We start from the raw sequence: 15,453 nt of genomic DNA on the forward strand, positions 1-15,453 counted from the left end.
TAAAAATTGAGGTTGGACGCTCGGCAGCTACAGTGATTGGAAATGTCCCAGTAATTGCTGGAAGTGTCCCAGTACTAACTGGCTCCCTTCGGGAGGGGGGGGAGGGGGAAGAACTGCATTTGAAGGGGAACATTAACTCCTGCCACTGTCTCACCTTTGAGCAGTGACCTGAGACAAAATTTGTTCTCGTATCTCTACATTGGTAGTAGTTAAGAGCATAAGAGGAGCCATGTTGGATCAAGCCAATGGCCCATCCATTGCAACCCTCTGTGTCACACAGTGGCCAAAACCCAGGGGCCCTCAGGAGGTCCATTGGTGGGATGAGAACTCCAGAAGCCCTCCCACTCTTGCCCCCCCCAAGCACCAAGAAGACAGACTGTTGCTTTCGCATAGAAATTGGGCTAAATGGACTCTGGTTTGACCCAACAACGTTTCTCTTACGTTCCCCAGACCTTTATTATCCAGTAGGAGGGATGCACCCGCCCATCCTTGGACGAGACCCCATTCAGAGACCAATCACGATGAGCAGTCACGTGAATCTGTCTGCAGCAGCAGGAGAAAAGCAGGAGACCAGGAGCACCTTAAGGACTTAACAGCACTTGTGGCAGGGCAGGAGCTTCTGTGAGCTCACTTCATCAGATACAGCAAGGTCGCGGGTCCATCTGTCCTTATATCCCAGAGAGTGATTTCATCCAGAAGCCGAATGACAACAGCAGCCGAAGGACAAGAAGCGTGGTACGCAGGGTGGGCAGGCCACGTCCAATCCGCTTCTGCCAGGAGATCCAGAGGACCCCTTTCAAGGAGCTCCTTGGTTGACTGCCCCCCCCATCAAATATGGCTCCTTTCCCCAGAAGGGATGGATGGTTTCAGTTCCTTATGGAGACAATGCTGACCCTGCTTCCATTCCCCCCCCCCCCAGCCCACACAGGGACAGGCACCTCCAGGGTGCAATCTGAATCCGACAGCCTGCAAAGAGCGCCCACCCACTGGGTCCCCCTTTCCTTTTTTTTGGAAGGCTGCATAATTTGGGAGGAGGGGGGGATGAGATTTGTGATCCCGCCCCCCCCCCTTTTGGGGGTGTCTTTGGAGAATCTCTCTCCTCCCCCTTCCAATAACTCTCCTGCGGCTCCCAAGGGCTTTCCAGAAGCTCAAACAATCCCTGCCTTTGTTTCTCCTCCTCAAGTCCTAAACAGGAGATTAAGAGGGAAAACAGAAGCGCTAAGAAGTCTTTTGCAGATTGCTGGGTGGGGGAGTTGGGGAGGGAAAAGCACACAGCTCTCCCCACATGCCCATTCACAATCCAGGTATCCCATGGAGATGGGGGCCGCTGACAGGGAAAGGACATCCCCCCCCCGTTGCCCTCACGAACATGGAAATGTTTAGATTCTTGAGTGCCTTCTAGTTTCTGAAATCTTATTAATCTAAGGTACGTTGGCAAAGTTTGGAGAGGCAAAGAGGTGGGAAGCACCAGCCTGCTTAGAAAAATAAAATGGTTTAATTATACAGAGGAAGAAATTTGCATTGAGGGAGGAGACAGAGAGTTTGTCCTAGCAGCCCAACTGTCTGTTCTGTTCCTGCTGTCAGTTGTTCTGGAGGCAAGAAGGAGAAGAGTTGGTTCTTATATGCCGCTTTTCTCTACCCGAAGGAGGCTCAAAGCGGCTTATATTCACCTTCCCTTTCCTCTCCCCACAACAGACCCCTGTGAGGGAGGGGAGGCTGAGCCTTGATATTACTGAAGAAGAAGAAGAGTTGGTTCTTATATGCCGCTTTTCTCTACCAGTCTCAAAGTGGCTTACAGTCGCCTTCCCTTCCTCTCCCCGCAACAGACCCCCTGCAAGGTGGGTGTGGCTGAGAAAGCCCTGATATTCCTGCTTGATCAGACCAGCTTTATCAGCACTGTGGGGAGCCCAAGGTCACCCAGCTGTTTGCAAGCAGGGAGGCAGGGTCCTCAAAGGAGCAGGAAGTCTCCAATCAGGACACTGGAGTATCTCTGAAAGATCCCAGGGAGTTCCAATGTCCCCCAATGGCCACCGTAGGATATTCTTTGAATGCTGCTGAATCATGGCATCCACATGCGCCACTCAAGCATTTTCTAGGCCATCTGCTGCTGTGTGGAGTACAGTCTAAAATCAGGTTTCCCAATCAATTGGCGCCACAATAGGCGGGCGGAATTATAATAATGTCCTGTCCTGGGCTCCAAGCAAACAGCACTAGATAAGAACATCAGAAGAGCACTGCTGGGTCAGACCAGTGGTTCCTCTAGTCCAGCATCCTGTCTCACGCAGTGGCCATGTGGTTCCTCTGGAGGGCCAGCGACAGGGCAGAGAAGGCCTTCATAAGAACATCATAAGAACCTTGCTGGATCAAACCAGTGGTCCATCCAGTCCAGCATTCTGTCTCACACAGTGGCCATGTGGTTCCTCTCTAGAGAACCAACAACAGGGCAGAGAGGCCGAGGCCTTCATAAGAACATCAAAAGACCCCTGCTGGATCAGACCAGTGAGGGTCCACCTAGCCTAGCATCCTTCCTCAGACAGTGGCCAGTCCGTTCTTCTGGAAGGCCAACGAGAGGGCAGAGAGGCCAAGGCCTTCATAAGGACATCAGAAGAGCCCTGCTGGATCAGACCAGTGTGGGTCCCTCTAGTCCAGCATCCTGTCTTACACAGTGGCCAAACAAAAAAAAACAAAATGGTGGGAAAATCGGAACTGAAACCATAAAAACCCAATTGATAACCATCAGGACCTCCAAAGGTTGCATGTCTGTATTAATGTTAAAATTATAGTACTTGTATTGTGCACAATCTAAAGAAACGTTAAGAATGGAAAACATATCTACAGCCCGCAGGCAATTGCAAAACACGATTCTATGAAAACAGTGTGCTATGCAGGGTAGGAACCAACAGACGGAGGCGTTTCGGCCCTTGTACAGCCTTCTTCAAAGGTCTGTTTGTAACACACACCAGTTCATTACACTGATGAAATATGTATAGCAGCCAATAAAAGCTCCCAAGGAAGAGCTGGGAAGGATCAATGTCAATGAATGGAGATGTCTATTTATCAGCCATTAGCTCTCCTCCACAGGCTGCCGGGAATTTCAGCGGTATCTTCTCTTATGAGTGCAGTGAGGAAGAGCCTCTTGTGGCGCAGAGTGGTAAGGCAGCGACATGCTGTCTGAAGCTCTGCCCATGAGGCTGGGGGTTCGATCCCAGCAGCCGGCTCAAGGTTGACTCAGCCTTCCATCCTTCCGAGGTCGGTAAAATGTGTACCCAGCTTGCTGGGGGGTAAACGGTGATGACTGGGGAAGGCACTGGCCAACCACCCCGTATTGAGTCTGCCATGAAAACGCTGGAGGGCGTCACCCCAAGGGTCAGACATGACTCGGTGCTTGCACAGGGGGTACCTTTACCTTTATTGCAGCGAGTGAAGTCTGAGTCCAGCTCTTCACACAGTGGCCAAACCAGTTCCAACCACAGGGCAGAGAGGCTGAGGCCTTCAGTGCAGAGAAGAGCTGGTCTTTATACCCTGCTTTTCACGGCACGTGGAGTCTCCAAGCGGCTTACCATCTTCCTCTCCTCACAACAGACAACCGGTGAGGTAGAAGGGGCTAAGGGAACTCTGAAAGAGACTATTCTGAATCTATCGAATCCCTTCTTTTAAGCGGTTCATTCCTGTGGCCATCGCTGCATCCTCCAGCCACGAATTCCACATTTTAAATCACGCTCCTTTTGGATATTGTGCCGTTGTCACAATTCAAGTGCAACACAACTGGGCAAGACGGCCCTGTTGTGATCGCACTGGGGGATCCAACAGCACAGCATCCAAGATGTATGGATGCAGTGCGACAATAGCTCGGTACCAGGGGTGTCCAAACTGTGGCTCTCCAGATATCCATGGACTACAATTCCCAGGAGCCCCTGCCGGCTGGCAGGGGCTCCTGGGAATTGTAGTCCATGGATATCTGGAGAGCCACAATTTGGCCACTCCTGCTCAATACAGTGCGTAAGAAATCACTCCATGAATAACAATAGAGGGATGAACTGAATTCTCCAAAAAGCAGAGGGTAGGACCAGTTTTTGCCCTAGTCGATACTTGCTCCCTTCCCTCCCACCCCCCACAGCAAGGCCAATTTTCCATTTTTTCTCCAGCTACACCAGTGCTTGTCATGTGACCCACCCCAATCGGACCGTAGAATGTTGGTGGACATCCCATGACACACCACGTCCACCAGAAGCGGAGAAATCTTCCTGGCCAGTTTCAGGGGTCAGAAAGACCTGGGTTTTACAAGGATGCCATTTGGGCGACAAACCCAAGCTCGGCTCTCCCCTCTTCACCCTCGCCGCGTAACTCCAGCAAGTCAATAACCACACAGGGTCCTCGGAACTCCGTAAATTTCTTAAATAATTTAATTGAAAAAGGTATTTCTTTAAAAAATATTTCTACAAATGCACAGTCGCGTTTTTCTTTGTCCCCCTTCACCATTAAATACATCTCAATATATATATTTTAATGTGTCTGTGTGTGTGTGTATATATATATATATATTTATATATATAAAAGTTGCAGATACAGTACACAAGAACCGTCAAGGGCGCGACGTCCCTGCAGGGCCGACCGTCTAAAAGCGCCACCAAAGCCAAACTCCATGCAAACCGATGAGGAAAGGGGGAACCAAGCGAGCTGGGGATGGGGAGAGGGGGGACGGAGAAGAGTGGTGCGCAAAGGGCGTGAGAAGCCGCCTCCCCCGTTGGCTGCTTCTGGCAGCAGGGCAACTGCAAAGATTCTCTGCCCCTTCCGCACCCCACGACACACAGGAAGAGGTGCGACCTACGAGAGCCGCCTTCTATTCTGCAAATGTGCGTACTAGAATGAACTGGCAACTTATCCGAAAATCTGCCCCGGGAAAAGCACAGCAATCGGGAGGGGGAACTAACAAGCCATTGAACTTGGGAAGGAAGAGGCTAGACCAGGGGTGAACCAACTGTGGCTGTCCAGCATGCTGGCAGGGCCACATGGTAATTGTAGTCCATGGCAGGGGCTCATGGGAACTGTAGTCCCTGGACATTTGGAGAGCCACAGTTTGGCCACTCGGGTCTAGAAATAACCCAGTAAGGGAGCCTTCTCCCTGGCTAACTTTCAAACCCCAATCACCAGCACGGCAAGCACAGGGACCTTTGCTAGCTCGCTTTTTCAAAAAACCCACACTGGAATGAGAAGGGGGACTGGGGTTTGGGGAAACACTGGGAAAGAGGGGCCATTTATTCCCCAAGGCCTGGTGGGTGAGGAAGTCCAGCCCCTGGTTTCTAAGTCCCTGCCCTGACCAATCTCCTCTCCCATTCCAGAGCCTTTTTGCTCAAAACTGCTCTTGGAGGTTTCTCTCTGTTCAGGTTGGGAGATCTTCCCTGGATACTGGAGAGTTGCCAGATCCGGGCTGGGAAACTCCTGGAGAGGACAGGGACTTCAGTGGGCTACAATGCCTTGGAGTCCACCCTCCCAAATTTCTATGTTCCCCAAAGGAACTGATCTCTGTAGTCTGGAGATGAGCTGCAATTCTGGAGGATCCCCAGGTCCCACCTGGAGGCTGGCATACCTGCTCTCTGCAGGCCACAGGGCAAGGATCTCCAGCAAAGAAACCCCCAAATCCTCAAATGCCATGTAATACCGTTCATTCGAACCAACCCCAAACCACGCTTTTAACACAGGTTAACTCTAAAAATCCGGCTGGGGGTGGAGGGAGGGAGGGAGGCCCAGATCCAGACTTCCCTGTCTGCTTCTGGTGCAAAATCCCTTTGCCTTTGACAATCCCAAGCAAAATGGACCAAACAAAATGGAGTCTCCCTTGACAATCCCAAGCAAAATGGAGTCTCTTTTGAGAATCCCAAACAAAATGGAGTCTCTTTTGAGAATCCCAAGCAAAATGGAGTCTCCCTTGACAATCCCAAGCAAAATGGAGTCTCTTTTGAGAATCCCAAACAAAATGGAGTCTCCTTTGAGAATCCCAAGCAAAATGGAGTTTCCTTTGACAAATCCAAACAAAATGGAGTCTATTTTGACAATCACTAACAAAATGGAGTCTCCTTTGACAATCCCAAGCAAACTGGACAATCTCAAGCAAAATGGAGTCTCCTTTGACAATCCCAAGCAAAATGGAGTCTCCGTGCAGTCAAGGGCAAGAGCTACAAGGGGAAAGGCTGCCCAGAGCAAGAGTATCTGCTGCCCAAGAGGCTACGGAAACGTAAGGCGGAAAAGAGGTGGTTTGACCAGCAGCCAGGCTGCTGTATCAGCTCAGGAGAGGGCTGAGCGTTGAAGCCCTCCAGTGCCAATGGGTCCCCCAAGCTTGTGGAGCCTGCAGGATTCTGTCAAAGGCCGGTGGGCACAATTGCAAATATGGGTCCTACAGAGCCAACCGCATCATGCCTGGGATTGAGGCAGAGCCAATCAGAAGCCCTGCTGGGAAACAGCCAGCCTTAATTCGGCTCACCTTTGACAAACGGTTTCATTTGGCACGAGAGATGAGCTCCATGCCCAACCTCTTTCTCTCCTGCTGACCCCCGAAGAAGCCTCTGTTCTAGGGATTGAGGTATCCTGCGGATCAGGGCCAGGCCTCAGAGGTGAAGCACCAAGGAGTCGAAAGGCACAGGGGCCGAGCAAAGAGGCACAGCCCAGAGAAGACGGAGCTCGATTTGAAAGCTTTTTCCATCTTAACGGCTGCCTTCGGCTAGCCATCTTGTGCTTCTACTGTTGACCCAAAACTGAAGGTTTTTGAATCCCTTTTTGGGACAGCAATGTGTAGAAAAGTTTGAGGGGAACTCGAACAAAACCACTGCCGAACATTGAGGAAAAGTCATCTCTAGCAGCCCCTCTCCCCAATTCTGGAAGAAAGAAAGCATCCACAGGGTTAGGGGATTCAGCATGCTTCCGTTACCTTAAGATTTCCTTATTTTAAAAGGAAAAACGCAGACAATATTTCATTCGATAATTCTTGAAGCGAAAGAAAATAAGGCAGTGGATGATTTTTGGAAAAATGAACAAACAACCTTAAAGTAATTCTAGGGGAGAAAAAAAAAAGAATGAAGATTTCAATACAATTTGGATTGATTTGGCCAATTGCCTAAGGAAATTTTCAGACTGTTCGGTATGGGAACTAATATTGTAACTTGAGACGTGAATTATGATTAAAGGATGAAACGTAATATATGAAATGGACGTTGTTTACAGGCATCAAAAGATTGATGAAGCTACAGAGGTGGGTTGGGGTTTTGTCGGGGATTGTCTGTTGATTGTGTGTAATTTAGTAAATTTTTAAAATTAAAAAACCCTTAATTTAGATTCATGTTTCTTCCGAGGCCATCAGATCCAGCCGGCCACAAATTCCAGGGCGGGATTATGAACAGGCCGTTTGTAATTCGCCGGCCAGATATGGTCCTTCCTCCTTTACGGAGAGAGACCAGATTATGGAACTGGGACTCAGTCTAGATCAGGGGTAGTCAAACTGCGGCCCTCTAGATGTCCATGGACTACAATTCCCAGGAGTCCCTGCCAGCATTCGCTGGCAGGGACTCCTGGGAATTGTAGTCCATGGACATCTGGAGGGCCGCAGTTTGACTACCCCTGGTCTAGATCGAGGTGGCCTTCCCCCCCTATCTGAAGTTGTCATCTTTGTAGCTCTGTAGAGAAAAACAGAACTGTTACCCAAGTCTGCTATGGCAAAAGGCTGGTCTTGTGTACATTTCAGCTCCATGTGAAAATCTGCTCCCGTTTTGGGTGGACAACTGTGACAAATGGAGCCTACCATCTTCATGCAGCCATTGATGGCCACAAAGGTTTAAGGCCAGGGTGAGTTTGCTACCACAGATTAACATGGCTATCCTTCTGGGATGGATAGTTTCTCGCAGGTAGGCAAGACCTACCCTCTGTTGCATTTGACATTTTTATCCTATCCTTCCTCCAAGGAATTCAGGGAAATTCCTCTCCTCCATTTTGCCATAAACAACAACCCTGCGAGGTAGGTTAGGCAAAGAGTCTAAGGTCACCAAGGAAGTTTTGCATCTGAGTGAGGTCTGGGGGTCCTCCCTGCCCTATTGTCTACACCAAGGGTCTGCCTGATCTTTTGGAGCCTGTAGGCATTTTTGGAATTCAGACAAAGGGTAGCAGGCGCAACCACAAAATGGCTGCCACAGGAGGTGGAGCCATCTGCAAAATGGAAGCTGCAGGAGGCGGGGTCGCAGGCACAGAGGAAACCCAAGCGCAGGGGAGAAAGAGGAGAGAGAATAAAATAAACACTCTGGTGAGCAGCTACTGAAAAAAAATGTTATTTTAATCTGTATAGAGATTCAGATCTCTGGTGACCAACCCAAAGTCCAGGAGGGTGAGATCTTGATCTGGCCACACCCTGTTTCAAAAAAGTACTTGGTGGGCACCAAGTTGTGGGCCTCTGCTTTATACCACGCTGGCTTCCTTTTGGAGCCCTTAGATGCGCACTCTTTACCTGACCAGGTGACTTTTGGCTAGTCAGTGATTTCCCAGTCCCACTCCCCTCACTGGGTGGGCTATTCCTAAAATGGGAAATGAAGCAAACACAGTTGTTCAGATTTTAGCTCACCTAACTTGACTGCCTCAGTTGGTCAAACATCAAAGATTATCTCCCCCCCCCCACCCCCAACAATGACCCAGTTAGTCGATACCTGCACATCCCTTTGGGATCTGCCTACCCCAAATCTGATCCATACAACTGGATGGTTGAAACGTTGCCCAAACCAGCAGCCCACGTGGCTTTGAAGAAGAGTTGGTTCTTATATGCTGCTTTTCTCTACCCAAAGGAGTCTCAAACCCTGAAGCCTCACTGGTGGACATCCTGAGGGCACCTGGGTTTAGCCACTGTGTGACACAGAGTGTTGGACTGGATGGGCCATTGGCCTGATCCAACATGGCTCCTCTTATGTTCTTATGGCCCTGCTGGTGGACCTCCTGAAGGCACCTGGGTTTTGGCCACTGTGTGACACAGAGTGCTGGACTGGGTGGCCCACTGGCCTGATCCAACATGGCTTCTCTCACGTTCTCACATGGAGCAGAGACCCATCAGCTGTTCTCCAGATTAGAGGCTGCCATCACTCTACCATGCTCAATGAGGACTGATGTTGAGATTCTCAAAGCGACAGGTGTTTCCTAACAACTATCTATTGACTTCGGACCAATGTTAGCCAACCCTTCTTCTGAGGCAGGCTTTCTCAATCAGGATTTCGTGAAACTCTGGGGTTTCTTGATGGCCCTGGAAGGGCTTCCTGAATGGCTCAGAAACGTCAACACTCGGAAACAACAGGCCGATTGGCCAGCGGCCAAGAGTTGAAGTTGTTTGACGTCCTTCCTATCTCTAGCTCATCCCACAAACCTGCCTTGCGAGGTTTCCCACAGCTCTGCCACTTCCCGCCCCTCTGGTCCTCCCGCCCGTACAGCCCATCTCATTCAGCCTTGGATTCTACAGAGGCAAACCAGCTACTTTGGAGAGAGCAACAAAGATCACGCCAAGGATTCTGCTGAGAACCCGGAGCAAGTGGCATTTCTGCCATACGCAGCCTTTGCATATGGAGCTTGTGTTTTCCTCCTCCATTACTCCTTCCAGTCACGCCTAATATCCTAAGGAATGCACTTGAGTAACCGTCGGGAGACATTTTACAGGATCAACATGCATATGCAAAGAAGGGGGAGGAAGGCACAAAACTAATGTATGGAAGATACTGTTTCCAGTGTACTGTTTTTCGGTTTCCAAGATATAAACATGGGCCATGGAAAGCACAGAGGAAGCCCCTTGGGAGGGCAGGCCCAGGACCTGCTTTCAGATGCTTCATGGCCCATTATGGGGTCCTGACTCAGTTAGGGAAACTCTGGCCTAAGCCGCAGGCTTGAACCGTCATGATAGAAAACCGGGCATTCAAATGGACGAAGCTTTTAAACAACCTGACCAAATGACACAATAACCTCTAACTTAAATCACTGGTCCTAGGTAGAGTTTCCCAGGTACCCTTAGCACAATGGGATTTCTTCCTTCTCTCTAAGAAGAGATTTGCAATGGCCATGAAAACAGCAAGGTCATAGAATCGAATAATAGAATCACTTGAGTTGAAAGGGGCCATACAGGCCATCGAGTCCAACCCCTCTGCTCAACACAGGATCAGCGTAAAGCATTGGAACACCAGGTGCTGTAAAGGCAGATAATGGGCAAACTATTCCATTGTCCTCTTTGCTAAAATTGTGGGGGGTGGGGTGGAAAAACTCTGCAGATGGTCTCCCCCTCCCCCAAGGACCTGGAAAGGCTGCAGGCAGCTGTGAGGGAACTCACTGGCAGGGGAAGTTCTTGCGTGGCAAGAATCTGCAGCCTCCGAGCCTCGGAGGGAAGTGGAAGGAGGAGGGGGGGATGGGAAGCGATTGGCTGGCTGCTGGACAGACAGGAAAGCCAGTTGGAGGAGGAGGCACAGGAAAGCTGCCCTGAGTGGGCATTAAGCGTTGAGTGGCACTTTATTTATTTATTTATTGTATTTATATGCTGCCCTCCCTAAAGACATGCTCTTCCTCCAAGCCCTTACCAGAAATATATTATGCGGAATATCTATATAAAATGGTTAAACATTTATTGGGTGATATGACCATATATGGTCATGTCGACCTACCGACACCCCTTTCAAAATGGCCAATGATGGGCCTGGAGGGAGTGGGAAGGGGAGGGGCTCCAAGTGGGCGTGTCCACAGCTCTGTTCCCCAACCTTATTCTGCACCATCGCGCCACTTCTGGGGTTTCTCAAAGCCTGAAGAAAGTTTCAGGGGTTTCTCAATGGTACAAAAGTTGAGAAAGGCTGACCTAACCACTGCCCAAACTAAGTTTTGCAAGACACCTGGATCTGTAGCATGAGGGATACTTTTTGGGCCTTTGTCTTCAAGAGTTTCAGTCTAACCCAGAGGTCTCCAAATGCTTTGAGAAAGTGGCCGGGGGGCAGTGAGGACATATCCCAGCAAGGCTCCTGATTGGTCACTGGAGAGTTAGTTGGTTTTAAAATAAGTTGCAGTTGCCGCCACACACGAGGCTGTTTCTTCACTGTGAGTCTGAAGGCAAACTGCGACAGCCATTTTGTCGCTGTCTCCGCCTCCTGCGGCAGCCATTTTGAGGCAGCCATTTTGTGGCTGCCTCTGCCTCCTACATCAACCGTTTTGTAGCAGGCATTTTGGGGCTGCGCCTAACATGTTCTGTCAGAATTCCGGCAGAGCCTACAAGCTCAAAAAGGTTAGGAACCCCTGGTATGGCCAAAGTAAGGATGAAATTATGTAAAGAATAAAAAAGAGACCACTGTAGGGGCTAGAACCTTGTGCTACAGAATCACAGCACTTTCTTTATGGGGAACAGAATGCAGGAAGCTACTGAGGTCCCTAAAAGGATCACAAAATAGTCTGGGTACCATATAAATCCCGTCAGATTGCGGCCCTCCAGATGTTCATGGACTACAATTCCCATGAGAATTGTTTCAGTCTATGGGAATTGTAGTCCATGAACATCTGGAGGGCCGCAGTTTGACTACCCCTGGATTACCCAGTGTACTATTGTCCTCTCTGACCCCTCCGTGGCCTAAAGGCACAGAAGGGGCTTTCTCAGCCCTGCCTGAGATTAATGGAAGACTCTCAATGGGGAACACAGTACATGAAAAGTACGTGCTCCTCGATGAAATAAGTTATAATCTTTCCAAAGCCTTTGCTGGACCCTGTTTTAAAGAACCACATATGAAGTCCAACTCTCTTTCTGAGCAGGGAGGTAAGAGAAACGAGCTGGTTTCCTCTTGCTTGCGCCTGGATTTCAAAAGGGATCGCCTCCCCAAGGATTAGGGGACAGACCGGTTTGTGTTTAACCTCTCGGGGGGAGAAGCGAGACCCACTTTTGCAACAACCACAAAGAGAGATCTGGGGTGGGGTGGGGGGACCCCTCAGGCTTGATCTGGGGAGCTTTAGCTTCCTCCTGGATCAAAAGGCAAGTTCTGTTTCGAGGGTTGGGACGCAGAAGAATAAAACCCCATTGTGGGTTCCCAAGCCCACCCTCTCTCCCAGGTGGGCTCCCTGAGGGTTAAATTTTGTCAACAGAGCTGCCAGTGCAGCTGGAGGAAGCGCACATGAACCTCACCAAAGCATCTTCTCGTGAGCCGTGAAGTGGATTGCTGGAAGCTTCCCAGCCCACTCTGAGTACCGGTCTGTCTTCATTCCCCGATTTGTTGATTTGAGGACATGGTGGCCTTCTGGCACCTGCCAACCTCTTCTGGCCCCCACCAAGTATTTTTAGGAAGTAGGTGGGACCAGGTACAGAGCTTGGTCCAGCAGGGCTTCTGATCAACTCCTGGAGACTTGATTGGCTGTGCAGTTTTAAAAATGTTGCTTTGGCAGGAGCTGTTGCTGCAGCATTGACATTTGCACCGTGTGGCTTAAGTTAAGCTGCGGTAAACGTTTTGTGCCTGGCTCCGCCTCCTGCAGCAGCCATTTGGGCGTTCGCTGACGGGGGCTCCTGGGAATTGTAGTCCATGGACATCTGGAGGGCCGCAGTTTGACTACCCCTGCACTAGGGACTCCTGTGGGGAGGGGACACTGCTCAGGCTGGATGAAAAGGAAGAAGGAGACCCAAATCACAACCCCATGGACTAACAAGGCATCCGTGTGGCAAAATCAGGAGAGTGAGGCTCCGGAAAAGAGGAGTGCGCTCTGGTGTTGCCTTCCTTTCCCCGTTAAAAAAAACAGATCCTTCCCCCACCCCCAAACCTCCATGCTGAGAGCCTTGGAAGATCAGACCTTGCTGTTCCCAGAGGCCAGGGGAGAGGAAGCATGTACAAAGGCAGGGTTTTGACATTTCGTGTGTTGTGGGCCCCGTGTGACGGAGGGGGTGGGGGGGCAGGAGAGAAGGAGGCCGCGATCGATGGAAGGAGACGCACGTAAAATCGTTATTGCCTTTATTCTGCCCGCGCGGTCTCTCGCATGCGGTCCAGACGGCCCCGTACACGCTCTCGTACACATGCAAGCTAGCCAGCTCCGCAAGGAGCCCTTCCCGGGCGCCGGCTCAGGGCTGCAGGTGCTTTCGGATGAAAGCCAAAAGGAAAAACAACACCCCCCCAAACCGAAACAACAACAACCCCTCCCCCCAACGAAACAAAAAAAAAGGGAGAGAAAGAGAAGTGTTCCAGTTCTCTTGTTTTGGCAGCAATCACAGCGTGTTTCAGGAAGAGGATCCGCGGAGACAGGCGGGCGGCTGACGAGGCCCGCTCCTTCCTGCATGAACGATGAGGCGGGGGGCTGAAGGGATGCAGGGCCCCCTTTGCTCAGCTTGCCGCCCCCATTTGAACCCTGCTGGCCAGGCGGGCTGCCTTGGACATCCTGTGCAAACTCATGCGGAAGGGCCTCCGAAGGCGGGAGGCAGAGAGCCGGCGCCCGGCTTCCCCCGCACGAACCCTTGCCGGCTTTGCAGTTCTGGTTCGCTGGGCCCAAGCAGGCCGCTCCCCGTCTTCCTCCAGGCGTTTCTCTCTCGTGCAGTTCCAGGACAGAGCCGGGCTGGGACGATCCGACGATTGTCAGAGGGGGGGGGGGCACGTGGGGAGCGACGCCCAGCCAGGTTCCCCCTAACCCGTTTCCCCACCGGGGCGTCTCAAACCCACGGGCTGGATCCTTCATTCGTTCGCCGGGAGGTTCCTTCCCTTTCTGCTGAAAGCGCCGCAGCCAAGCGCCTCCGCGACCGTGGGGAGGAGGGAGGCAGCCTGAAAGTCGGCGTTAAGGAAGCCTGAAGAAGGGTCCCCGCTGGAGGCTGATGCAGAAGGGGAACGGCAGGTCCGGGAGGAAGGGGGAGGAGGCCAGGAGGGAGCGGAGGCCTCCCCTACTCAGTAATCCATCTTCAATATGAAGATTCTGCATCGCCGGCGCCTCATTTGGAGGAGGCTGTGACCAAAGAGGAGGACAGGGTTCCTTCTTGCCCCCCCATGCCCTGAGTGCCTTTAACCAAGCTAGGCTTTCTCCTAGACTGTTCCACCACAAGTCTCTCAACAGGACAAAGAGCTCCACGCGAAGGTAAGGGAGTGGCGGGAAGGAAGGAGAAGCTCCCCTTCCCACAAACTCGGGCAGCTGGGCGGCACCGCAAACTCGAATCCCAGGGAGAGGTTCCCTCTCGGTGAGTCCGTTCCGGACCCGGAGTCCTCGGCGGTCAAACCTGAACCGGCAGCGTTTGGTTCATTTGTAACCTCATGTCCTGTATGCTGCTTAGGATCTTCTTCTGGTGCCCTGCGAGCGTCACTCCTATCCTGAGCAGGTCCCTGGGGAGGCAGGACAAGAGAAGAGGAAACCGTTAGCAAAGGACTGTGGGGAACGCATTGGGGTATTTTCAGGCCTGCAGGCCTCTCCGCCACCCGGACACAGTGATGAGGAATGGCGGCTCAGAGGGCTGGCCCGAATTCAAAGTATGACTCGGCCACGAAATCCCCAGAAAAATAGACAAGTGGATAGGCATGTGCGGTTCGGCCAGAAAAAAAATATCCGAATCAGGCCTGATTCGGACACAAATTGGCTGAAAACGGTACGAATCGCCGGATGACATAGATTTGTATGGCCAAAACCTAGATGTCTGAATTGGCCAAAATGCAATTTGGAAGTCTCCAAAACATTCCAGCGATTACATTCAGTGGCACCGTTAAAGTCAATGAGAATTTTCCCATTTCTGTCTTCTCTGAGGCCTTGGGAGGGGGGCGGGTGAGGGTTTGAGTTAGAGGCTCCAAACTTTCAGTGTGGCTTGAAGATCCTCTTCTCTAAGGACCCTACCAAGTTTCAAGAAGATTGGATCAGGGGGTCAAATTCTAGGGGCGCCCAAAGAGGGTGTCCCCATCCAGCCCCATTAAATCCAAGACTAAAACAGTGGGTTTATTTTCCCATCATAAGGATACAATGGGGCCAGATGGGGACATCCTCTTTAGGTGCCCCTAAAATTGGCCCCCCTGATCTAATCTTTTGCATGTCAAGCAGATGCTTCAGCACTGAGCCAGGCCCCTCACCCCAAACACACAGGAAACAGAAAACACACAGGAAATTGGATCCTCGGTCCATCAAGGTCAGTATTGTCTGCTCAGATTGGCAGCTGCTCAGGGAGAGGTCTTTTGTGTCACCTCCAGCCTGATCCTTTTAAACTACAAAAGCCAGGGAGAGAACCAGACAGAAGAAAAAGAAGAGTTCGCTGGTGTAGTGGTTAGGAGTGCGGACTTCTAATCTGGCATGCCAGGTTCGATTCTGCGCTCCCCCACATGCAGCCAGCTGGGTGACCTTGGGCTCACCACGGCATTGATAAAACTGTTCTGACTGGGCAGTGATATCAGGGCTCTCCCAGCTTCACCTCCCACACATTAGTCTGAGGAAGAGTGCTTGTACTCAAAAGCTCACGCTGTGAATAATCTTTGTTGGTCT

General features: G+C 51.1%; 1 protein-coding gene across 1 annotated transcript in view; it reads right to left on the reverse strand.

Moving 5' to 3' along the window:
• Positions 1 to 12,951: 12,951 nt before the first annotated feature.
• EPHB3 (EPH receptor B3) overlaps positions 12,952 to 15,453 on the reverse strand; it is a 106,433-nt gene continuing 103,931 nt past the window's right edge. Inside the window, exon 16 of the mRNA XM_077348255.1 lies at positions 12,952 to 14,315. Within this exon, the coding sequence (XP_077204370.1) occupies positions 14,207 to 14,315 (109 nt within the window). The 3' untranslated portion in view covers positions 12,952 to 14,206. The remainder of the gene's footprint in view (positions 14,316 to 15,453) is intronic.

The sequence above is a fragment of the Paroedura picta genome, chromosome 8 (assembly GCF_049243985.1).
Source record: "Paroedura picta isolate Pp20150507F chromosome 8, Ppicta_v3.0, whole genome shotgun sequence".
NCBI lineage: Eukaryota > Metazoa > Chordata > Lepidosauria > Squamata > Gekkonidae > Paroedura > Paroedura picta.